The following is a 25,100-nucleotide window of genomic DNA, read 5'->3' as shown; positions in this document are numbered from 1 at the left end:
TGTGCCAGCCGGGGCGGAGGCCAGCAGCGGGCTCTGGCAGCAGCCGGGCACGCCAGGCTGCAAAGGGGGACATGGTGGCCGTCCAGCACCGCCAGCTCACACGGGACGGCCCGGGGGGACCCCCGCCCCACCGGGGGCTGGTGAGGGCTGCCCACACCCAGCATGGCGGCGGCCGCGGCCTCACGGGCACGCCCCCAGCACGCGGGGCTGGGCCGGGGTCCCGCGAGGTTTCGGGGTGCTGCGGGAGCAGCCGCGTCGCTGTGGTGACGGGACGCGAGCCCTCCGCCGAGTCGGGGAAGCCGCAGGTTCGAGCCCCGGCACCGCACGGCCCTCCCGGTGAGGGGCTGCAGGATCCCCCCGGGGCGGGAGGGCCTCTAGAACTGTCGGTGAGGGACTGCAGGAGCATTCTGGGGCAGGAGAACCGCCAGGCCCGTGGGTGAGACCCCCGGAGCGTCGGTGAGGGGCTGCAGGACCACACCAGGGTGAGAGGAGCCCCGAGCCCATCAATGCTGCCCTGAGGGCGCTGCCAGGCCCTGGGGGTGTGAGACGAGGGGCATGGGGCCCCTGGGGAGCCCTGAGGGAATCCTGAGGGATTCATGAACCTGAGGAGTGGAAGGAGCCCGGTGCCCCCGGCATTTAGGAGCCATGAAGGGCCAGGCTGGTGGCCACCGGCCTTTGGTCCATGGGGTCACCATTAACTTAAAAAGGGAGTAAAAGAGAGCCAGGGATGTACTGGGAGCCAAGAGCAGCCTGGCACAACAAACCTTTCCTGGGAGCTGCAGCTGGGTGAAGCTTACAGAGATGGATAATTTTCACATTACATTTTTCCCAGTCCTCCTCCTGCCCCTCGTGAGAGATTCGTCACTGCCAAATCGCTGTGCTTTCAATGGTGTTTTGACAGCCAAGCCCTGAATAGCGCTTGCAGCCTGCAATGCTGTGTCCTGCAGAGGTATCTGGGAGAGGAATGGAGCAGTTTCATGTTTCTTTCCTCATTCTTTCTCCTGCAGAGCCATGGAGGTCCCTGCGGGGCTGACTGGTAGGAAGGAGCCCGCTGCTGCAGCTCTTCCCAGTATGTCACAGCCAATACCAGTACAGATCACAGTCGTGAATGCGCAGGACCTGGTAAAGTTCTGAAAATATCTCTACTAATTTAATAAACAAGGCCAGAGCAATTCTGTGTGCACAGGGATCCCCTGTGAGAGCAGGCAGGGGGTGATAAGGCTAAAGGAAGGAGTGGTGGGAGGATCAGAGGTTCGGCAATGCCACACTGGCTTCCTCCTCCCTGCTGAGGAGTTCACACAGTGAAAAAATCTTGTGAGGCACATAAATTGGGGGACACACCTCCCTAGCAGCAGGCCAGAGATACCGGGGTGAAATGTACCTCTCTGCCTCCTCTAACTGTATGGAAATGGCAGGGTTTTTAAGCAGAACAGAGCAAAAATGTGATCAGTGAGACAAAAACCTGTGAAAGGACCTCACCTTGGGTGTAAAGCCAGATTTTCATCCCAGCTCCAGCTGTTTAAATCATATTGAAAGCAATAGGGTGGCTCTGGTTTTAAAAAGGCAGTGGATCCAGTTCAAGGCTATGAGCTGGTGCCAATCAAACCACCACTGCTGTGATTTCCATGTGATGCACCCAGCTGTCCTTAAAGTCTTCCAGAGGAACTGACATTTGGGAAGGAATGTGGAGGAGAAGCTCAGCTCCTGCTGCAAGCAGAAAACATGCAAATCCCTGCTTCTGCTCCAGCAGCAGACAGAAAAAGCAATCCAAAAGCACCTGCTTGAGGCTTTCACACTGTAGTATTGAAGTACCTCTTACACTGATGGATTCAGCAAACAGCAGCTTAGGTGAGGTATGAGGTGAGAGGAGGATAAACAATGCTGGGAAGAAAAGACTGCTGGATTGATTGCATCTGGAATGTTGCTTTGAGGTTCTGATTGCTCCACCGTGAGAAAGGGCTGTACAAAAGGGCAATAATCACAGCAACAGTATGAAAAAAAATCTGGCTGTAAGAATGTGGAATCCACTTCTAGCTATAAGTGTGGAATCTGCTTAATTAGAGGCAATGTAGAGAAGGATGAGAGAGGAGTCTTGGATAATTAATGGTACAGGGAAAGGTTAATTGGATTCTTCTGTTTAGCCATTCATAGGATGTATGCTCAAGGAGACAGTGAGAAGAGCTGAAAATTAAAACCAAGTGAAAGAGATCTCTTTTTGTGTAAGAACCAGCATGGAACTAATTACCCCAGTGACAGGGAGAGAGGGAGCTGAGGGCAGGTTAGGCATCCCTGTGGCTCAGCACTAAGGAAAAAGTGGGTTTGGGTACAATGGTCCTTGTGTTCAACCACTTCTCTGTGGATTGAGAGCTAAACTGTGTTTCTGCTGCCCAGCACTTCCTCTGCTGTGGAGGTGCTCAGTGCTGCCCATGTGGGTCCCCACTGCCATGTGCTGTGCCCTCACTGTCCCTCTCCAGCCCTCTGTTTAAGCCCCTCTGTTTAGACATTTGAAATTCAAAGTAAAATCTGAATTTCTTCATCTCTGATTAAAGTAAGTGGTATGAAGGTAGTGTAACAACAAATTGCAGAGCTCCCTAAGAGCTTGCTGGAGCCCTTCCTTTGATTTCACAGAATCATGGAATCATTTAGGTTGGAAAAGGCTTCTGAGACCATCAAGTCCAACCTTTAACCCAGCACTGCCAAGGATGCCACTAAAGCATATTCCCAAGTGCCACATGTACGTGTCTTTTGAACACTTGCAGGGATGGGAACTCCCCCACTTCCCTGAGGAACCTGTGCCAGTGCCTGACTGCCCTTACTGTGAAGAAATTTTACCTAATATCCAACCTAAACCTCCCCTGGCACAACTTGAGGTTGCTTTCTGTTGTGCATTTCAGGACATCCACAGGTGTCCTGTGAGCTCATCCCTGTAGTTCAGGAGCTGTTTTCTTAGGAGACAGCAAAGGTCTCAAGCTTCCTGGAAATAGAAAAATATCAGTGGAGTATTTTGGGATTTGTTTTAGATGTGTGTCTTTCCTGAGGCGAAGCCTGAACCTCTCTATCTCCCTTGCCACAGCTCCTGATAATCTTTGGGGCATCACAGCATGGTGAAACAGGAAATTTCCCTTCTAAAGACAGGGAATGGTGAGGTTTTAGTGTAGCCAAGCTCTGCTCTTCTTCCTCATTCCTGTGGTGGAACAGACTCCCAGAAATAAGCCCTGTCCTGGTCACTGACCTGAGCTGCTGCCAGAGGAACTCTGATGCTGGGATGCTGCTGCAGAGCCAGATGCTCTCTGAGCTCTTTTTTTGACAGAAAACTCTCAAAAGCAACGTGCTGGTTACGTTGGTGCGTGTGGAGTACAATGGAGCAGTCCTGGGAGACTCCTCCAAGACTGATGTGCTGCCAGATGGGACAGCAGAATACGACTTCAGCACCAGCTTTGAGTGTAGCCCCGATGGGCCCAACTGCTTGGATGTCCTTGTGCAGAAACCACTGCTCTGTAAGTAGCTGGTTCCAGATTTCCCACCTTGGAGCTGGGTGCTGTCGCTGTGGGAGTCGCTGGTTCAGGAATAGCACGTCAGCAGCAGTGGTGGGAGGCTCTCAGCACTTCTTGTCCATCTCTGCCAGCTGGAAGAATCCCCTTTCATGTTGGCCCATGTTCCTTTGGCTTTGCTGTGCTTGTCAGCCTTGGGAGGTGAAGAGGAGCTTGTGTCAGAGCTCACACAGACCCTCCTGGTGCCTGACCTGCTGGTCCAAGGAATTCTGCCAGTTCCTCTCTTTTTATCTCCCTAGTGACAGTGCTAGAAGTGAGGCCAAAGGAGAAGAAAAAACCAGAGAAAATCACTCCTCTTGGCCAAGCTGTGGTGGACCTTCTACCTCTGCTGCAAGGTACAACACTGAGTTTCACAGCCTCCATGCCCACTCCCTGCTCCCTGGCACTTTGTGATCTCTGCTTATGGACCCCTGACTAGATTTTATCTCCTTTGAACACAGTAACCCTCATAGCTCTGCAAAATCTGGCTCAGGGGGAGAGAGGGTAGCTCAGCATTCAGAATTAGACCATGATTTTGCCTCATGTAAAGTGTCTCTGCCCATGGCAAGGAGCTGAAACAAGACGATCTTTAAGGTCTCTTCCAACTCAGTCACATTCCATGACTGATTCTTTGCAGAGGGTCTCACTTCAGGCTGTTCTCATTCCTGTTTCTTCCCAGGAGTGCGTTCACTGAAGGTCTTTGCTCCTTTGTATGCAGTGCCTGCCTCCCCATCAGTGAGCCTTCACCCCGAGGCCACGGTATGTGGAATTTGGAACTGTTCCTTCCCTCATTCAGCTCTCTGCTGCTTTCTAATGGGAGGGAGAACATGACTCAGCTGCCTGGCTCATCACGGATGTGGTACAGCCCTATATGTTACAGGCTTGGAGGCCTTTCCCGCTCCCTCTGACGTCTGTCCCTGCTTCCTTCTGATAGGTGAGGTCGTGCTGGGAAATGTTAATGTATGCAGCTACCCAATTGCTCTGCAAAAAATAACAAAGTTGGAAAGCACAGTGCTGAAAACTCCCCAAAAGGCAGTGGCAGGGTCACCTGCCCAGCTTTATTAGATAAAAATGTCTTTCTGTAGATAAAATGTCTGAGTCCATTATTGTACAAACTCTGACTGCCTTTCCTGCAAGGTCCTTATTCATTCAGCAGGTTGCAAAGTATTCAGTGACTGAAACAGGGAATGAAGTATGAGGTTGGGAAAATGTGTCCAGTTTTGCTGCTGAGCCTGCCTGCAGTGAGCACCGGGAGCAAACTGGAGGGGTGGATATCCCATTAACAGCTCTGTGTTTAAGAGGAGTTCACAGTGAGCAAGGTGGGGGGTACTCATTAGGGAGGACAGGTAATAAATGCTGACCAGCTGGTTTTCCCTCACACACCATCCATCCAGGGCTGGGACAGGTAATTAAAGGCTGCACACAGAGCATGGAGATAGGGCAGAGGCACAGCTGTGGCTCTCTGAATCACCAGGGGAAAAGCATCATTTTCCACCCTTGATGTTCTTTCTCTGTGGCTCCTTTCATGAGACCCTGCCTCTTTCTCCACAGCTCATTTTATGAGGCCCTTGGGGCATGTGCCATACCTCAGCCAGGCTGTGATTTAAACAAACAAATACCACAACTGAGCCAAATTGCTCCTGAGATTCCTTTCCTGTGCTGGGCTGTTTTCTTTTACATCAAAGATGAGGCACAAGATAACATTATATGTTCTGGCCTTGGGTTTCTGCTTGCTTCTCCCTAAGAGCAGGCAAGTTATAATTGTCTGTTTACTGGCTTGATTTTATCTTTGTCTCACAGGCTGGCCTTGAAGTGACAGTGAGCACCAAAGAGCTCCTGCTCTCTGCCACCCAGTTCTCAAGTGGGAACCTCCTGAGCATCACGCTGGAGGCAGCTTATTCTGTCCCTGAAGCCTTTACCCCTGACGCCCAGCAAAACTACATGGCTTGCTTGCAAATACCAGCAGCTGGCGAGGTGAGAATGCTCCAAGCACAGTGACAGGGGGTTTGGCTGGCTTTGGGTTGTTCTCCCACCCCATGGAACGAGTGTCCAGGCATGTGGCGTGCACAGCTTCTGTGCTTATGCACCAGCAGCCTTCGTCGGGAGATCTCAGAGTCTCTGTGGCGTGATGTGTTTCTTTAACACAAACAAAGGTCTATTTGGAAAGATTTGGATTCAAACTGGCAGGGTTTTTTCCACGTGGCTCTTTATTTTTATTCCATTCTTTGTATGCGTGTGGTGGAGTGCATTTTCCAAGCCAGGCACCCTGTACTGTTGCTTTGCTTTGTTATCCCAGCTTGGAGCAGCTGGCTCTTGCTCCTGCTCCTGTTAAAAATGCAAATCCTTTGTTTTTCTTGTATTTCTAGAAAGAATTGCCATTGCTCTTCAAAAACGGCATCCTGAAGGCTGATGGTGAAAAAGAACCATTGCCCCGGCCCAAAAACTGGCCCTTTGGCCCCATCCTGGCCCCTGCTGCTCTGAACATACCCGACTCTTTCATTGTTGGTGGGCCCTATGAGGATGAGGATGGAGAGCTCACCAAAAGCGAGGTGAGGAAGGACTGGCAAGTTTGAAAGAGAACAAGGAGGGCTGGAGAGATTTGATATGAGAGGGAGGTGGGTGGGCACTGTGCAGTGTCCAGCACAGAGGTGGTTCCCCTGGGGCAGCAGACATGCCGACTCACTGCTGGAGACATCCCAAGGGAGAATGTGGCAGGTCTGGTCCCAGAAAACACCCACACTGAGCTGCTGGCCTGGGAGCTGTGTTATCTCCCATGAGCCAGGCACTTAACGCTGATGGTGTCTGCAGGAAAGGCTGTCAGCCTCTCTGTGGGGCTGGCCTGGCTGTGGGCACTTGGACACCTCTGTCTGACTCACATTCTCTCCCAGGGACACTTTTGAGGATGATGCAGGCTGTGGAGTTTGCTGTCTTGGCTTTGACTGCACGCTGTTTCTCACAGGACAAGGAATTCAGGCTCCAGGCTGAGAGCACAAAGAGAATCGTGTGGGACACGGAAATGCGCTGTTTCCTGGACGCTGCTGCAGTGGCCGTGTAAGGGACCTGAGCAACCCAGCCCAGAACATGCTCAGATCGACCTGAGGCAAGGAGCTGCCACATGCAGGTGCTCTCAGACCCCTTAGGGGTCAAACTGTGGCTCTGCCTCACCTCCCATGGCTGCTGTGGCTGTCTCTTGGCCACACGCATTCACCTGAGCAAGGGCACGGCTCTTGAAGTGCCCTGAACTGCTGGCAGCAGCTTTATTCTGCTGTGCTGGGAAGAGATGAATTGTCTGGAGCTGCTGTCTCCATGCCACAAATGCTCTCTCCTGCTGCCAGCAGCTGGGGCTGGGGGCTGGTCCCTGCATAGCTTGAAGGAAGGGGCAGCAGTTATGGTGAGCAGACATGGACTAGAGCGGCATCCACAGCTCTCCTCTGAGCTGCTATTTAAGTTTTTACTGAATCCCAAATACGTTCAAACCTTTCACTCATGTGGGCACTCTTCATTTGCTTTTTTATTGAATAAGTGTTGCCTTTAGCAGCTCCAGATATGCTCAAGATCAGGATGAGTGTTCCATTTATCTTTGAATCCTGCTATTTTCTGGCCTCAGCTGCATCATGGCTGTGCATTTCACAGCCAAATTTCTTCTTGAGTGGAAATACTCCCTTCTATCTCATTTGATTTTTTAAATTTTTTTCCCTACACATCCATCCACCTGCCTGCTGGTGTCAGAGTCACTAGCCACATTGAATGCAAGCTTGGGATCCACTTGCTGTGTACAATTCAGGATTTATACTAAAGTTAATCACATTCCTTCTTACTTATTTCTGAAGTAACTGAGGGAGAGAGAAGACCCAGTGTGTTGCTCTCACACTTGTTTTAAAGCTGGCTGTGCCATAAATGCACACAGCAGTGGGTAGAGCAGAGCATGTACCTAGCCTGCCCCAAATCAGTATTCCCATGGCCTGAGGGTGTTTGCTGAGGGAATAGGGTGAAGCAAAGCCAAGAGGAGCTGCTGGGGCACAAAGGAGGGCGGTGGAGCTCTCCAGCTGGGTTTCTGCATCTCCTCAGTGCATCCTGCATTTGCTTTGTGCCCAGCCTGCAGACGCGCATTGCCGAGTGCCGCTACTGGCCCGTGGAGCTCTGCAGGATGTCTGTGGCCTCAGGTGGCAAAGGGAAAGCCAGCAAACTTGACAAGGTAAAAGTGGGGTCTGGCTTGTGGGATAGCATTGCATTATCAGGCATTTTCCTCTTGAGGCCTTTGTGATATCAAAATCAGCCTTGAAGCTGCCAAAGTGAGTCAGAGAACAGGAGGCTTCGTGGAAAGTCAGCTTTATAGGGCTGTTGAATAGATACAGGGTCATATTTTTTCCTTATAGCTCTCACTGATGGTCTGTGGTAGTTGGAAAGGGGACAAGGAGAGGGTGGCTTTTAAAATTACAGAATAGTTTGGTTTGGAAGAGACCCCAGACTCCATCTCCTTCCAACCCCCTGCCATAGGCAGGGACACTTTCCACTAGACCAGGTGTCTCAGAGGCTTCTCCAGCCTGGCTTTGAAGAGAATTAAAAGTAATTCACTGAGCTGATCTTTGGCCAATGGGGTTTTGAAACAGCTTGAGGAAGTTCTTGCATTCTTTCTCGGGCTGTAGGTAAATTATGCTTTTGCATCTAAACCAGGGTGATTTAACAGAGAAACAGCCCCTTAGAGAATGGTTCTGCTCCTGGCAGATGGTTCTGTGAGAGCTCCTAATCTATCCCAGGGCAAAGCCATATAAGTTGGTGTAAATCCCGTTCAACACTCACAGTGCCAGGATTTTACAGCTCTGATGATGATCATTCTAACCAGGCCTCCCACACCTCCTAAGCCACTTGGTGTCTGTCCAACCTGAGATGCACAACTCTGGTAGGGTCACCTGGATTTCTAACCACACAGCTGATAATCTTCCAGCTGTATCTCAACAAAACCATCCCGAAGAACAGCAGAGTGCAGGAATTAGAAAGAAAAGCTGCCCCACAAGAATTGGGATAAAATTAATATTCTACATATGGAATGACTCCAGTGTATTCATCCAGGTTGTCTCGGCTGTGTGCCAGTGACAGAACCATGGGCTCATCAGGTGCATCAGTTTGCTGTGTGGCCTTCTTTTAATGAGATTGGTGACCTTGTTCCCTTAAGGAGAATAACAGCCTGTTCAAGATCTCAGTCCCTTGCTCTGTGTTTCCAGAGAGATGAGGACAAGCAGATTGCCTTCCATGGTGTGGCATATGTCAACATGATGCATTTGCTGTGCCCTGGGGTGAAGCAGATCCGAGGGGCCTTCCGTGTCTTTAACTACCAGGACAGCGAAGTGTTTGAGAAGGTGAGAGCAGCAGGCTCTGCTCCAGCACTGCAGCTGGGTTTGTACTGAGGGCTTGGGAGCAGGGACAGTGGACAGAGGGGTGTTTGAGAGCAGGCAGTGAGACAGGGTGTGTTTGAGAGCAGGCAGGGTGGGCAGGGGGTGTTTGGGAGCAGGCAGGATGGGCAGGGGGTGTTTGGGAGCAGGCAGTGAGACAGGGTGTGTTTGAGAGCAGGCAGGGTGGGCAGGGGGTGTTTGGGAGCAGGCAGGGTGGGCAGGGGGTGTTTGGGAGCAGGCAGGGTGGGCAGGGGGTGTTTGGGAGCAGGCAGTGAGACAGGGTGTGTTTGAGAGCAGGCAGGGTGGGCAGGGGGTGTTTGGGAGCAGGCAGGGTGAACTGGGGGTATTTGGGAGCAGGCAGGGTGAACTGGGGGTGTTTGGGAGCAGGCAGGGTGGGCAGGGGGTGTTTGGGAGCAGGCAGGGTGAACTGGGGGTGTTTAGGAGCAGGCAGGGTGAACTGGGGGTGTTTGGGAGCAGGCAGGGTGAACTGGGGGTGTTTGGGAGCAGGCAGGGTGAACTGGGGGTGTTTGGGAGCAGGCAGTGTGGGCAGGGGTTGTTTGGGAGCAGGCAGGGTGGACAGTGCTAGTTGGAGCTGGATCTGAACCTTGAGTGCCCTTCTGGTGATGGAGAAAGGTAATGATACAAGCTTTTAGGTGCAGGTTTCTCCAAGGCAGGGGATTTCTGTGGGGGGCGGGGGTGAGCAGGTCTGGGGGCTGAGAGAGGCTTTGAATCTCAGTCCACTCCCTCCTATGCCAGCATGATCCACTCTCCCCAGTCGGGAGCATGAGCAAGGGAACGGTGTTGCTGGGAAGAGCAAACAGTGGCTTTAAAAGGATTGCGTTACCCCTGGCAACCACCAAAAAAGCTGTCACTGGAGCTCTTTCAGCTCCAGCTCACCGAGGTTTATTTGTCTTTTCGTTTTCCCCTCTCTGTTACTAGGAGTGACAGTTACATCTCCATTTTCCCACAGTCTGTCCCTCCTGGAACAGACCTGAGCTTGTTTCAGGAGGGCAGATGTACAGCCTGGTTTTACCCCGCATGTTCCCTGTGGGGCTGTGGTCCAGGTGCAGGGCCTGGGTGAATTCCAGCCCCTCCATCCTGCCTCCCTGCTCCCACTGGCTGCTGCAGAGCTGGGCTGGGCAGAGTGTGTCTGCTGGGCTCTGCTTCCCTGCCATGAATAATGACCCCTTGGCTGCACAGTGCTGCTTGTCCAGTGCCACTTATCTGTCACAAGTGAAGTCCTTCTTACTCCCCAGGTGCTTTGGGTTGCCTCTTGGTCTAAGAAGTTTCCCTACAGCTGCTCCATCCTCTCCCCAGGTTCCCCATAACTCTTGCTAGCCCAATTCCTGTAACCAGGATGTGTGGGAGGGAACAGCCTGTCCAGGTGGTCAAACACTGTGTAAACACACAGTCTGACAAACCTATTCTTTGCAATTCCCTGATGTGTGTCAGGGAAGCTGCTCCACACCAGAAAATGAGCTGGGAGCCAAGAGATGCTGTCAGGCAGGTGGGGACCCCAAAAAATGAGTGGAGCAGGCCTGGTGATAGTAGCCAGATTCATCCAGCAGCCCTCATCACCAGGCAAATCCATAGCTGTGAGGCAGGTCTAGGATCCCACCAAGCATTCAGGATCACGGATCTGGGTTCCGACATGTTCACCACATATCTCAGGCAAGGATCAAGGGCCAGTCCTCAGTGAAAACACAGCTCTTTGAGGGAAGATGGAGAGACCCCAACTGTGTCTCATAGTCTAACCTGAGGCTTCACAGCTACACAGGATCAGAGCTGGCCTGGAGCACCAGCAGCTGAACTCTAGGAGGAGAGAATGAGGTTACAAAACTTCTTAAGGCATTTAAGACCCTGACAGTGTGTTTTGTGATGAGAGAGATTAAGGCAAATGAGTGAGGAAGCCTGCTTTGTCCCTTGATTCTCTCTGTTGCCTCTATTTTTCAGACCAAAATTCAGTACAGTATTTTCCGGGATCGCAGGTCACAGCTCAGTCTGGCCAAGGAAGGGGTGGGCACCTCTCCTGCTACCAAAACTGCTCCCAGTATGGCTCATAAGGAAGAGAAAGATTCCAGTGCAATGGTAAGGTCTAGGGAGGCACATGGCACCATGGTTGCTCTGTTACTGTGTCACGGGAAGTTGGGACACACAGGAACCAGGGATGGATGTTGTCTCAGTTGCCTCAGCCAACTGAGAGATACTCATTATCCTAGACCCATAGAATCTTCTCAAAATGAAGGGATCCACAAGGATCAAGAGTCCAACTCCTGGCTGTGCACAGACACCCCAACAATCCCACCCTGTGCCTGACAGTGTTGTCCAAGCACTCTTGGAGCTCTGGTAGCCTTGGGATTGCGACAACCATGCTCGTGCCCAGCCATGCTCTGGGGGAAGAATCTTTCCCTGACATCCAGCCTAATCCACCCGTGGCACAGCTCCAGCCATTCCCTCAGGTCCTGTCACTGGTCACAGAGAGCAGAGATTGGAGCTGCTGCTTGTAAGGAAGCTACAGCTTTCCCTTATCTGAAATCCTAGGACGTGCTGCCTGAACTTGCAAAGATTTGAGATTTATTGAGTCTGAAACAAGAGACATCTTTTCTTTTTCCTAATAGTTACTCAGCCCATCCAAAATCCAGTTGTCAGATGGCACTGGAAAATCTGAAAATGTCACAAATCTCAGCCTTGAAGGACAGGTAATTATGTCTCTCCAAAGAGAAGGGGAGACTGTAGAGCATCACTGTGCTGGTGTCTCACGCCTTTCACACAATTAAATTTCTCAAGAGTGAGTTGGACAAGGGATATTTTACGTAGATGTTGTCCCAGAGTTCTTCCAGTGACGTCCACCTGGAGAGCAGACTTGGGACTGGGCTAGAAGGTCTCTGTAAATTGTCAGGCATTTATTGAAATTATCCCTTCATATTTTGGCTTCTTCCTCTGGAATGCACATTCATTCTGCAGGCAGATTGATTATCTGGGCTCTCTCCTTTTCCCTAGCCTGGTTTCTCGAGCTGGATTTTGCTGCTGTAACTCATTCTGAGGGTGGGTTATAAAACAAGCTGGATCTCTGCAGTTTGGAGATGTGTGGCTGTGTGCTCAGTATTTCACTGTGCCAGCACTGGCTGCAGACAGCATGACATAGGGAGCAACGTTTATCTCCACAGCAATACAGCGAGGCAGGAACGTTCCTGGTGATGGAGATAAAGCTGGACAGGCCCTTGGTCCCAAAGCGGCTGCGGGAGGAGCTGGTCCGGCGGTGCGTAAGGACGGGCTGTGGGGCTGACAGCTCCTCTCTGCAGGCTGGAGAGAGGCTTGTACAGCAAACCCCCCTTGGAATCCTCCATAAAGAGGGCCTGAGACAAAGCCCACAGGAATCAGGGGGAGGATTTGGCGAGACTGCTTTAGACGTGGCATCTGGTGTGTTGGGAAAACACTTGTTCATCCCAGCTGGCATCTCCCTGCCAGTCCTCTCAAAACAAGAGACACCAGAGCAGCACAGCAGTGTCTGCGTTCCTGTCTGGGCTTTGTTTCCCTCTAATCCCCATGTGCTTGTCTCTTGCATGTGATGTTCAGTGGCTTGGTCAGTCCTGGCCATCAGCGTGGACTGCCCTGGGTAGTGCTGCTGTTGCTTCACCAGAGCATTCTCTCATTTTTAGCTTTCCAGAAGTTTTCTCACAATGTTTTACCCATTCCTCAGCTTTTATGTTAGTTTTCATGTTGTTCTGCTGCAGAGCTGCTCTTTCATCTCTGCTGCCTTGAGACTTCAGTTCCTGTCCAGTGGCAGCCCTGCTGTGTTATGGGTTAGAAAGGCATAAAACATCTAATTTATGGAATAATAAAAAAAAAATGCAGCAGATGAATAAGGTATAAGAGGTGCAGGTTTATATCTCTCAAACAGAAATGTCATCCATTCATTGAAGATATATGTGTTGTCCTCACTGCTCCCTGGAGGAGCAGGCTGAGGAAGGTGAACCCCTCTCAGAACAGACCTCTTCCTGGCCTACTTTATACATTTCTACTCTTCTGCAATGTGTGTGGATTCACTGTCACTCCTCCTTGCTTGTGTGCACCTGAACAAGGCCTGTGGGATCTTGGCTTGGTGGGATGGATCATGTTCTGAGGACTGAGGGTGTTCTGGAGTCCAGCAAGCAGCAAATGTTGAAAAAATTTTAAATTATTAAGGCTGGTTTGGCACCAGGGATTTTAATTCCAGAATCCCAAAATGATTCCGTTTGCAAGGGACCCCTGAAGGTCACCTAGACCAATGTTCATGTTCAAGTGGGGTTCCCCAGAGCACGTTACTCTTTGCCTAGATGGTTTTTGGGTATATCCAGGGAAGGAGATTCCACAGAGAATCCTGCTCCAGTGCTCAGTCACCCTTACCTTAATAAAATCCTAGTTAAAAGATATGCTAATCCTAATGGAAAGTCACTGTAACTCCACAGAGGCCCAGGCAGGGCTGGGTGGTGTCTGGGCTCTGAGGTTGGTGTCTGGGGTCGATGTGTGGCCGAGGGTGCCACAGCCAAACTGGGCGACGTTGGAACTGATGGATTGGGTGGTGTGGGCTGTTTAGTGACCAAATTCTACAGAGCTTTCCTCAGGCTGGTTCCTTCCTTACACCTGTTCTGCAGAAGCAGGAGCTCCAAGATACAGCTCTGCTGCTCCAGGAGAGCAGTTTGGGTTAGCAATAAATGTTAACCCTGTCATGACAAGCCACAACCATCAGTTGTAGGGACTTGTTCGCTCTTGGACTGAAACTTCAGGTTTCCTCCCAGGTGCCTGTGAGCTGTCTCAGGACACAATGGCAGGGTGGAGCCCTCACACTCCACAAGCCAACATCCCTGGCAGTGGATCTGCTGATCTCTCCTCTGCTCTCACTGACAGGGTCAAGGAGCTGATTCCTCCCCGCCCTGCGCTGCCCCCCCGGACAGAAGGAGCCAAGAAGGTACGTGTGAGAGCCTGTGGCCTTGCCACCATTCTGACACCCCACCCTGCCCTCAGAGTCTTCATTCTCAGCCCACAGTAACATGGGGATGAGGTTTGAAGAGGTCAAGGGTGCAGGGCCACAAAGGTGGTGAAGACTCTAGAAGGGGATAGGGCAATATGGAGTGGTGAGGTCACTTGGAATGTTCAGACTGGAGAAGAGAGACTGAGGGTAGAGATCATTGGGGTCTGCAGCTTCCTCACAAGGGGCAGCTTTAATCTCTGCTGTCTGTGACCAGTGACAGGACCCAAGGGAACAACTGGAGCTGTGTCAGGGGAGGTTTTAATGGATTTTAGGAAAAGAGTGGCTGGGCACTGACCAGGCTCTCCAGCCCTGAGGCTGCCAGAGCTCCAGGAGCATTTGGACAATGCTCCCAGAGATGCCCAGGGTGGGATTGTTGGGGTGTTTGTGCAGGGCCAGGATCTGGACTCGATCCTTGTGGATCCCTTCCAATTCAACATATTCTATGAAATACAGAGAAAAGGAAACTTCTGTATGGGTTATCTCCAAAGCAGTGTGCCTTGGGAGCCCATTCATCACTTGTGTTCACATCCCATTCAAAGGGAAGCCATGAAGAGATGGAGCAAAGGGAGGGAAGGCAGCCATGGAGGGATGTTTCGAAGGAAGTGGGATGCTGGGAAAAGAGGCTACCAGAACCTTACATTTATATCCTGGGCAGTCCCAACAGTTTCTTGTCTCAGACAAGAGACAAATGTGCTTGTCCCTGTGCTTCATCAGACTCAGACAAACCTGAACAGAATCAGCCCTGACCTTTCTCAGGTCACCAAGAATTTTTGAGGATCAAGATGATGGAGATTACAGGTTCTGCTGAAGAGGGCTGGCCGTGGGTTTCAAGGCTCCCAGTAAATGAGATACATTTTACTCACAGCCAATTATATTGCTGTAGGAGAGATAGCAGTGACTGGAATACTGGGTTGTGGTGGAAAATCCTAGCAGGGAGGAGCTCTTTTATATTTACCTGCAGATATTTTCTCAGCCCTCAGGCATGGACAGGAAAGGATGTGTGACAGACTAATTGAGACTTAAGTCAGGTGGAGTTAATGGGAGGCGTGGGCTGTGGCAAATCAAATACATATCAAGGTTGATTGCATAAGTGGCTTGGGAAATTTATTTATTTATTTCTTTCCTAGGTGGTGGAAGATTATCACAAACGTGTCACCAGTGTTGCTGTTGCCATCCTGAGGGAGTACCATGAGCTTTTTGGGAAGCAGCTGCCTGACCAGGGAGTGATGGACCACGAAACCATGGAAGAACAAAAGCGTCAGCTCAACTACGAGCTCAATACCTCTGGGAAATATTTTGCTTTTAAGGAACAGCTTAAGGTGAAGACTCTTTTGTGCTTTTTGCTTCCCTATTTGTTTTGTCCAGACATTTCTCAGTGAAGAACTGCTGCTCTGTGGTGGTAACTCAGGATGATGTGGTGCTCCAGAATGCTTTCCTGCCACCTGGAGCTGTTGAAGTGAGCACTGAGGGGACAGGATTCCCCTCTAATGGAGCAGGCACCAAGCTGCTTTGGTCCCACACCAAGAGAACACTTCCTATCATTGGGAGCTACTCACATCCATTGGCCCCATGCTCATAATCTGAGAAAGGCAAAGCTGGCTGCTCTCACATTCCCAGTCTGCCCTGGCAGGGAAAGGAGGTTCCACTCTCTCAGCTGCTCAGCCTCAGCCACACTCTTCCTGGAGACCCCCTCTCTGTTCTGAGAAGATGAGCTATCCACATGCTGTCCCTAAAGACTGTGTCAGGAAGGTGGGAAAGGAAATCCCCCTTGCTTGCTTTCTTTTTTGCTTTTATCAGTGGTTGGATGGATTTATTTCTCAGAACTAAGTTGGAGCTTCAGGCTCTGTCTCTGTCTGATTACAGAGCTGGTGGGGGGCACGGGAGGGAACCTGCCTTGTGCAACGTCCCTTGTCTCCACAGTATTCTGTGGTGAAGATTGTGAGGGAGAAATACCTGAAGACCACAGCGTTTGAGACTAAGGAGCAGCTCCAGGCATTCCTTAGTGAGCTCTATGTGTACCTTGTGGACCACATGCACATTGCCCTGAACAAGGTAGGGGGAAATTGGGGTGACTCAGGCCATGGCTTCACTGTGGGTCCAGGGCAGGTGAAGGACTTTTGCCTTCAAGGTAGAAGAAGGCTCATGCTTTCATCTGCTGGAATTGTCACATGTAGACCACGAGCCACACTCCAGGCAGGGATCCAGTGCCTTTTTATCCCACTGTTCAAAATCCTGGGATTTGTGTGAGATGCCACTGGTAAAGCTGCTGTAGCTGGCACATGGTGAGGCTGGCTGGGCAGAGCAGTAGCTGGGGTCACCATTGAGTGGCCCCACTGAAGTTTATCATCACCCCGATCTAGGGAATGCTGTGAATAATCATAGGATCACAGACAGGTTTGGGTTGAAAGGGACCTTAAAGCTCATCTCATTCCACCCCTGCCATGGGGAGGGACACCTTCCACTGCCCCAGGTTGCTCCAAACCCCATCCCAGCCTGGCCTTGGACACTTCCAGGGATCCAGGGATAGCCACAGCTTCTGTGGGCAAACTGTGCCAGGGCCTCCTCACCCTCCCAGGAAAGAATTCCTTTCCAATATCTAACCCTGCCCTCTGGCAGTGGGAAGCCCTTCCCCGTTGTCCTGTCCCTTCATGTCCTTGTAAAAATTGATATTGCTTTGTGCCTGTGTGGCAGAGGCACCTGGGAATGATGGGAATGTGTCCCACCGCAGAGCAGCTTGCCCTTCCCACTGCCAGCCCCAGCCATACTGGTCTGTACTGTGTGCAGTGCTGGCGTGCTGCTGCCATACTGGGATCACACAAACCACTCTTCCCTTCCCCAGGGCTAACTCTGTCTCCTTTCCTACCAGCTCCTGTCTGGGGAAGATGTTTCTCCTGCCCCTCCACCCAACACGACCAGGAAGCAGCTCTTGCTCTTTGCTCGTGAAGCTGAAGCCAACAAGGACTTGAAACTGGCCTCTCTCTTCTACACGCAGGTGAGGGAGCCCCAGATCTTTCCTGCCATCACCTGTGTGGACTGGCACAGCCCAACCTCACAGTGGGGCCACTGCTCACAGCTCAGACAGCCCCACTGTGGTGGAGGGAGGGAGGAAGGAGCTGAGCGTCACCAGGATACTCAGGCTGAAGTAGGATTTAGGAGGGATTTCCCAGGGAGATGCTGCTCTCTGCAGGATGTGAGATTGTCCCTGGCCAGGTCACTGAGGACTCCAGCCTCGAGGCCAGGGAAAATGGGATGTGCTGGATCAGTTCTGGGGACACTGGGCCCTAGGAGGCGTCAGCTGGAGCTGGAGGACAGGAGTGTTAGGTGGAGAAGGCTTAGACAAAGTGGGCTTCCAGCATGATCCCATTTAGGGGGCACCCTTGCATGTGATAGACAAGGGCTTGATTCCTGCTCAGCTGGGCTGGGGTGGCCAGGGAAGCCGTGGTCATTCCAGAATTGTCTTCCCAGTCCATGGCATGTGCTGAGCCTGACTGCAGCGATGATCTCTGTTGTGCAGAGAATAGCTCGGGACCAGCGCGACATCCAGTCCTGGCTGGACTATGGAGCCTTCTGCCTCCTGTACGAGGATGCCACCAAAGCCCTGGAATGCTTCCAGCAGGCCCTTTGTCTGGACCCTCAGCACATCCAAAGGTGCTGAGTGCTCCCGGCGGGTGGGTGGGGAGGGTGTGGAGTGTATCCCCCACACCACTGCTGGGGCTGCAAGGCTGACTGCTCTGCCCCTGCCCCAGCTTGCTGCTCTGTGGGATTGTGGCTGTCAAGCTGCAGCGCTATGAAGAGGCAGAGATTTTCTTTGAGGATGCCTGCTGCTTGGAGCCATCCAGCATCATAGCCTGGACCCTCTCAGGTACAAAACCAAGCCAGTCTGATGCTCAAGGTATTCCTGTAGAGCCAAGCATTGTTCCTGCCCCCAGTCCTCTTCTCCCTGCTCCAAGCTGAGGGCTAAGGGAAGGATTTTGCTTCCTTTGGGTGTCTGCTGATGCTGCTCTGTCTCTCCCACAGGTTTGTTTTATGAGATGCAGAATAGTTACATTCAGGCAGAAAGGAACTTCCGTGAGGCTAAGAAGCTCCTGCGAGCACAGCTTGAGGAGGAGAGGAGAATCCTTGCGGCTGCTGAGGGAGAAGGGAAAAAGCCCAGTTCTCCCAGCACAGACCCAGGTAACAGGCAAACCCAGGAGGTGCCCTGACACCAGCAAGGAGGGGTGGATCCTTGTGGTGAACAGTGGAAGGAGAGTTTTTAAGAGGTGAAGTACAAAGGGTAAAGGTAGAAGATGAGGACTGTGAGCTAGAACAGAATTCCATGGAAGCTGTCACTGTGAGTTCCCAACACAGCAATCCAAAGGGCAAACCAGCTGCTTGGCAGTGACCCTGAGGCCAAGGCTTCCTTTGGAGCCCCTCCGAGTTCAGCCTGAGCTGAGACTGTCTGTCCTGAGTCCCAAATACTTGGCCAGACTGCAGGAAATGCTGACTGGCTTTATTTTTAACATTATCACCACTCATGCACAGTGCCTCAGGCAGGCAGGCTCGTGACACATGCAGGTTTTTGTCCCTTCTGATTATGAGGAACGGGATATTCATAGAATCATGGCATGACTAAGGCTGGAAAGGACCTCCAAAATCAAGTCCAACTGTTAACCCAGCACTGCTGTGTTCACCACTAGCCCATATCCCCAGCTGTCACATCCACATGGCTTTTGAACACTTCCAGGGATGGGGACTCCACCACTGTCCTGAGCAGCCTGTTCCAATGCCTGACCACGCTTTCTGCGAAAAAATTTTTTTGCTATCATTGAATGTAGACCTCCCTGGTGCAACTTGAGGCTGTTTCCTCTCATCCTGCCTCTCATTTACACCTGTTTCTGGCTTCACATGGTAATCTTGTGCTAAAAACCCCAGCCCCAGGTATTGCCTCCTGCATAGAAATTTCTTCCCAGCCAGTTTTGAAAACCTGATAGATCTTTTATATTTTGTTTCTCTTTTTTTTTTTTTTTTGGAATCATGTTTTAAACTGGGAAGTATATAGCTTTCCACCTAATAGTTGTTGGGGGTTTCATTCCAGAGAAGATTCCAGATGGCTCAGCTGACAAACCACCAGAGGTCATGAAGGATGTGACATCCAAGGAAGAGGCTACAGCAGTGCAGGAAGCCCCGGAAGGTTTGGGAATGGGGACATGGAGAGCTGGGAGTTGGTCCTGTGGGAATGGTGGGGAATAATGTGGGAGCAATGAGCCATGGCCCCTGTGCTGCCAAGGCCTGCTGTCTCTCCTGAGCCAAGGAAATCTGCGGGCAAAGCAGGTTCACTCTGATTTTCAGAGCAGCACATCTCAGGATGGACAGCCAGCAGGTGAATGCAGCTCTCTCCCACACATCACTGCACCCTGCACCTTCCTCTTCTTCCTCCTGAGATGCCAGCTCTTAAAGTGTCCCTAGGGATCCCCTCTGGTTGTGTGGTGTGGGATCTGCCTCCTCCACAGCCCCAGTGGTGCTGGAAATGGCAGTGCTGGGTGCCTCAGGGCCCCCTGGTTGGTTTGGGGAGGCAGGAGCCTCGCTGTAGTTGTCTCTGACAACCCTCATTCATAAATTTCCACCTTTTTTCATCTGGGTTTGGACTGGAAAATTAGTGGGTGAAGAGTGTAACTTCTTTTCAGTTCTCCTACAAAACTTAAGCCCTTCAGAGAGAAATGCTGGGTTAATCCCTTCTTCAGCCTCCCTTGCCACTTCCTGCGTTTTGCTCCATGTTGCAGGGATTTTTCTGTCCCCATTGGGATGTCAGGACCTGCTTTGGCTCCAGAAATAAAAACCCCACTTTGGGACTGACAGAGACACATTTTCTTGCAGCTCCAGCACCTCAGCCACCTCCCTGCACAATCTTCATGAAGACAGTGGAATTCCTGATGAAAGTCAATGCTGTCCGGGTCAGTTTAGCAGGAGGAGTGGGGAGGGAGGCTGGTTTATTCCCAAAGAGCTCCAGCCAGCCCCTTTCTGGGCCTCAGGGAATGAGCCATGGCTACTCCAGAGGCTGAGCACAAGAGGGAGCAAAGCCACCACTGCCCAGAGATGCAAAAGTGCTGCCAGGCAGCGTATGGAGCCCACAATGCTGGCTGTGGACACACAGCCCAGCACTGCCTGCTGCAGAGGAACAGCCAGCTTAGAAATGGTGCAGGGTGCTCTTCCCTGTGCATTCAGAGATGGGATCCATTGTTGTGGTGCTTCCAAGATGCCTGAACTCCTTTGATTCAGACACTTGTATATGTTGGAGTGATTTCTGTATCAACTGTGGAATGTGCCTGTCCTACCAAGTCATCTCTGGGACCTCTCTGGCTGCCACATTGTGCTGCCTGCCTAAATTTGACATGGCAGAAAGAGTTGCTTAAAGCAACTAAAGGGAATCCTGGAATGATTTGGTTTGGAAGGGACCTTGACGTTCATCTCATTTCAACCCCCTGCTATGGGCAGAGACATTTTCCACTAGATCAAGGATACCTTCCACTAGACCAACACTCAAAAGAGGGGAAAAAGAAATTTCCTTTATCTTTTCTGTTTGTGGAAGTCAGAGGTGTCAGCCAGCTCTCCTGCCCTGTCCTGCTGGGGTGTCCATGGTGTCCCTGCACTCCTAACCACCAGCTGTGCTGTTCCTCCCCAGTTTGTTCACAAGGCACTGGCCCACGAGCTGCTGAGCCTTCAGGGAGGCCCCACCTGTGCCTACTACCTGGCACTGGCCTGGACCTACATGCTGCAGGAAGACTTCCCCAGATGTGAGAAATGTCTGTGCGAGGCCGTTGGCATCGACCCCCTGGTAATTCCCGTGCAGTGCCGGTGTGTGAGAACCCAGAGCCCCTGCTTCATTCCCACTTTACCATCCCAGTGCTAGTCCAGAGCATTTCCGTGGGAGGCGGTCACACCAGGCTGTGGCTGCAGCACTGCTCTCTTTGTTATCCCGTTGTCACAGCCTCCTGTCCCTCCCTGCACAGGCAGGCAGCATCTCAGAGCCTGTCTTTGCCTTTTCCTCTGCAGCATCTGCCTTTCTTTTCTCTCTCAATAGGTATATCCTGATCCTCTGTCCCTGGGTGGGGGAGCTGGGTTCTGTTTCATGGCAAACAAGGTTGCTATTGAGCTCTCTGCAAGGAAGGTGGCTTTGGGGAGGCAGACTGAAAGGAAGGCAGGAGGAAGATGACACCTGGGAATGCTGTGTGCAGGCAGGACACTGGGCAGGGAGCTGGAGGGGGATCCCATTGCTGGTGTCCTGCAGGCAGCCTACTGACCTTAACTCTCTCCATAAATCCCACCCTGATATCACAGAATCATGGAATAGTTTAGGTTGGAAAAGCCCTCTGAGATCATCAAAACCAACCATTCCCCAGCACCACCATGTTCACAATTAAACAATGTCCCCAAGTGCCACATCCACACAGCTTTTAAATCCCTGCAGGGATGGTGATTCCACCACTGCTCTGGGCAGCTGTGCCAGTGCCTGACCACCCTTCCCATGAAGGAATTCTCCCAATACCTGATCTGAACCTGTCTTGGCATAACTTGAGGCTGTTTCCTCTCATCCTGTCCCTGTTCCCTGGGAGCAGAGCCCAACCCCCCCAGCTGTCCCCTCTTGTCAGGAGTTGCACAGAGCCAGAAGGGCCCCCCTGAGCCTCCTTTTCTCCAGGCTGAGCCCCTTTCCCAGCTCCTTCAGCTGCTCCTGGTGCTCCAGCCCCTTCCCAGCTCTGTTCCCTTCCCTGCACCCACTCCAGCCCCTCAATGTCCCCCCACCATTGAAGGGCCCACAACGGGACACAGCACTGGAGCTGTGGCCTCCCCAGTGTCCAGCACAGGGCCACGAGCCCTGCCCTGCTCCTGCCAGCCACACCATGGCTTACACAGGCCAGGGGCCATTGGCCTGCTTGCCCACCTGGGCACACCTGGCTCAGGTTCAGCTGCTGCCAACCAGCAGCCCCAGGTCCTTCCTTTGCCACCAGGCAGCTTCCAGCCACACCATCCCCAGCCTAGAGCACTGCACAGGGAGCTGTGATAACACAATGAAACACTGCTCAGCTCCTCCTTTCTGCTGCTGGCAGTGTCCCAGCCCCCCCTCTCAGGTGTTTCTCCCATCCGTGTCTCACTCCTGGTTTTTGGTGCACAGAATCCAAATGTCTGGGCTCAGAAAGGGCACCTGTGCTACCTGCAGAAGGACTTTGACAATGCAAAGGAGTGCTACGAGCGGGTCATCAGCTTTGTGGAGGATGCTGTGGATATGCACTTTGTCTACCTGCGCCTGGGCTCCATCTACCTGGAAGAGAAAGAGGTGAGGAGCCAGCAGGGCTGTGGAGGGGAAGTTACCACAAAACAAATCACTCCTGCAGCAGCAGTGGGGCCAGTGGGTGTCTGAGCCCCATGGAAACAGGGTGTTTGGCAAACCCCTGTCTGTGGAGTGATGCAGAGGGATGTGTCTGTCTCTCTCCTGGCAGTACGGCCGGGCCAAGCACATCTACCTGCTCGCCTGTGACAACTCTGCCTCCTGTCTCACCTGGCTGGGCGTGGGCATCGCTTGCTACAGGGTGAGTGCAGCTGCCTTCATGCCCTCTGGCCTTCACTCGGTGGCGTGGGACACAGGGCTTGGCTTTTGCAGGATCCCCTTGTTTAAAGCAACTCTTGGCTGCCTGTGAGCCAGTGCTCCCAAAGGCCATCGTGTCCTGTGTGCTGTGACAGCCCCTGTGTGGCACCCGGCTGCTGTCACCTTCAGCCCCTGCTCTGGGAACAGCCATCCTTTCCCCTCATCCCAGCTCCTGCCAGCACCTCCTTCCCCAGGGTGTCACGGCAAACAATCTGGGCTTTGCTCCAAGTTCCTGCCTGCACATGACCTGCATGTCACCAAGGACCTGAGTGGGATGTCAGCAGGCAGGAATCTCGGTGTTTTCCGTGTCCAAGGGAATCCAGCACTTCTGAAGGGCTGCCAAGCCACCAGCAGTGCAGTATCTCCCCAAGGGATACCTTGCCAGGTTCCTCCAAGGGATTTTGGCTGAGGAAGCAATCAGGGAAGGAATTTGAACTTCTGTTTCCCACTTGGCCAAATGTTTACCTCCTGGTTAGTGAGGTGAGTGTTGGCCTGGGCACCAGGTACCCCTGCATGCCCAGAGCTGCTGCATGGCAGGAATAGGGAGCAGGAACACAGCCATGTTTCCTCATGGAGCTGGATCACTCAGTTCCTGGAGGTGAAGGGGTTTGTGCTGCTTTCCTTACAGCTGGAGGCTAATTTAGAAATAGTGTGTGATCCCATGGGGATCAGCAGTGGGAAGCTCCTGCTCCAGACTGGAGATCTGGATGCTCTGGCACTGAGGATAACTCCTTGTCTGTGCCCTAAATCCTTTCCCCCATGTTTCTCTCAGGGAAGGCCTCCTGGGAGCTTGTGTTGCACTGATTTTTTCTGCTGTTAGAGCAATGCCTGTTCAGTTGGGTAGCCCGTTCTGCCTGCTCTTTGCCATTTGTCCATGCCTCTCCTTCTCTCCCTCAAGCTGGAAGAGATGCTGGAAGCAGAAGATGCTCTCTCTGAAGCCAATGCCCTAAATAACACCAACGCTGAAGTGTGGGGATATCTTGCCCTCATCTGCCTGCAGGTGAGTGCCCAGCCCCTGCCAGCCTGATGGAGTGGGGGTTTATGGGGGGGTTTATTGGGCTGGTGGGGGGGTTGGCATCTGCTCATGAACCTGAAGAGCTGATTAGAGCTCTGAGATAAAAATTTTGGGGGCTGTTCTCGGGGAAAGAGAGTGCTCGGATGGCAAAAGCAGCACCCTCAGGCACTGACTGCCCCAGGGCATGTCCTCCCTGCTGAGCTTCTTACAAATGTCATTTCACAGAGATCCCACGTCTTTCCTGGGGTGCCGGCCACTGCTGAGGCACCCTAAATCCTGGGACCAGGTCTGGGCCCCTTCATGACAGGACAGACACGGAGGGGCTGGAGTGGGTCCAGGGAAGGGAACAGAGCTGGGAAGGGGCTGGAGCCCCAGGAGGGGCTGAAGGAGCTGGGAAAGGGGCTCAGCCTGGAGAAAAGGAGGCTCAGGGGGGACCTTGTGGCTCTGCACAGCTCCTGACAGGAGGGGACAGCCGGGGGGGTTGGGCTCTGCTCCCAGGGAACAGGGACAGGACAAGGGGAAATGACACCAACTGTGCCTGGGGAGGTTTAGGTTGGGTATTGGGAAAATTCCTTCATGGGAAGGGTGGTCAAGCACTGGCACAGCTGCTTGGGGCAGTGGTGGGGTCCCTATGCCTTGGGGGATTTAAAAGCCGTGTGGATGTGGCACTTGGGGACACGGGTCGGTGGTGGCCTTGGCAGTGCTGGGAGAATGGGTGGATTTGATGGTCTCGGGGGTCTTTTCCTGCCGGACCCACCCCAGGATTTGCTCCCCGGTGCTGTGTGTTGCAGGGCGGGCGGCAGCTGGAGGCAGAGCAGTGTTACAAATACACCGTCAAGGTCCGTGTCCGTGTCCGTGTCCGTGTCCGTGTCCGTGCCCTGCGGGGCGGGCGGGGCTGCGGCCAGCCGCAACCGCTCACCCGGCTCCCTTCCCAGCTGGGGTGTGCGGCGGTGCCGCGGGACGATCCCCGTCCCGCCGGTGTCGCAGCCGAGCCACCGAACAGCCCCGTATCTCCCGGGCAGTCCCGCGCAGCCCGGCCCTGACCCCGCTCCCCTTTCCCGCAGCTCGGCCTGCAGAACGACGCGCTGCTGCGGGAGATCCGCGCCGCCCAGCACCGCTTCGGCTTCGGCGACCCTTCGCTCTGAGCCCCGGGCACATAAAGCCACCTCGCCCCGAGCGCTCGTGCCCGGCTCTGTCGCGATCGCGTCGCGACCGCGGGGAGGGGCGGGGGGCGTGGTCAGCGCCCGGGAGGCGGGGCTGGGGGCGGGATGTGGTCACGTGACAGGCGGTAGCGCGCCGCTGATTGGCTGCGGCCGCGCGGGACGGTTGATCCGGCGGCGCGCGCCATGGCGGCAGGTGGGGGACACGGGGGGGACACGGGGGAACACGGGGGGGACACGGGGGGACACGGGGGTGGCGGAACCCAGGCATCGCCGGGGATGAGGGTTCGGAGCACGGGGGTGCCGGCGGCGTCGCCGCGGCTGGGGCAGCTCCGGCGGGGTTGGGAGCACAGCGGTAACGGGGGCGTCACCGGAGT

The 25,100-nt window shown here is 53.0% G+C and overlaps 2 protein-coding genes across 8 annotated transcripts in view; one reads left to right on the top strand and one right to left on the bottom strand.

The window, feature by feature from the left end:
* The window catches only part of WDR24 (WD repeat domain 24), a 249,235-nt gene that overhangs the window by 153,317 nt on the left and 70,818 nt on the right, over positions 1–25,100 (bottom strand). The gene's annotated exons all lie outside the window — the stretch shown is intronic.
* On the top strand, positions 57–24,745 carry CFAP70 (cilia and flagella associated protein 70). 7 transcript variants are annotated; one of them, XM_068206493.1, is made up of 27 exons: positions 331–386; positions 1,008–1,122; positions 3,311–3,497; positions 3,791–3,886; positions 4,210–4,289; positions 5,331–5,504; positions 5,897–6,079; positions 6,490–6,581; positions 7,626–7,725; positions 8,753–8,887; positions 10,874–11,008; positions 12,088–12,179; positions 13,808–13,868; positions 15,059–15,250; positions 15,852–15,983; positions 16,798–16,923; positions 17,446–17,579; positions 17,678–17,793; positions 17,949–18,104; positions 19,006–19,101; positions 19,785–19,861; positions 20,590–20,742; positions 22,078–22,239; positions 22,403–22,492; positions 23,447–23,548; positions 24,355–24,402; positions 24,628–24,744. In XM_068206493.1, exons 2-27 carry the CDS (start codon positions 1,012–1,014, stop codon positions 24,706–24,708), a joined length of 3,111 nt encoding a protein of 1,036 aa, XP_068062594.1. In that variant the 5' UTR covers positions 331–386; positions 1,008–1,011; the 3' UTR covers positions 24,709–24,744. The 7 variants fall into 7 exon arrangements, 6 of the variants coding, with proteins under 6 accessions (XP_068062594.1, XP_068062589.1, XP_068062591.1 ...); XM_068206488.1 differs by lacking the exon at positions 331–386 and having other exon boundaries at positions 22,123–22,239; positions 24,628–24,745; XM_068206490.1 differs by lacking the exons at positions 331–386; positions 8,753–8,887 and having other exon boundaries at positions 24,628–24,745.

The sequence above is a fragment of the Anomalospiza imberbis genome, chromosome 16, assembly GCF_031753505.1.
Source record: "Anomalospiza imberbis isolate Cuckoo-Finch-1a 21T00152 chromosome 16, ASM3175350v1, whole genome shotgun sequence".
Classification (NCBI taxonomy): domain Eukaryota; kingdom Metazoa; phylum Chordata; class Aves; order Passeriformes; family Viduidae; genus Anomalospiza; species Anomalospiza imberbis.
Note: the sequence above shows the minus strand (reverse complement) of the source record. Positions and strands in the feature narration are given on the sequence as shown.

What these genes read in the sequence shown, in the direction of transcription:
- CFAP70 (XM_068206493.1), top strand. Translation starts at nt 1,012, where the DNA reads ATGGAGGTCCCTGCGGGGCTGACTGGTAGGAAGGAGCCCGCTGCTGCA. An exon ending in ACAGCGAAGTGTTTGAGAAG is followed by an intron (nt 8,888 to 10,873) that starts GTGAGAGCAGCA and finishes TCTATTTTTCAG; the next exon opens with ACCAAAATTCAGTACAGTAT. An exon ending in GTTACAAATACACCGTCAAG is followed by an intron (nt 24,403 to 24,627) that starts GTCCGTGTCCGT and finishes CCTTTCCCGCAG; the next exon opens with CTCGGCCTGCAGAACGACGC.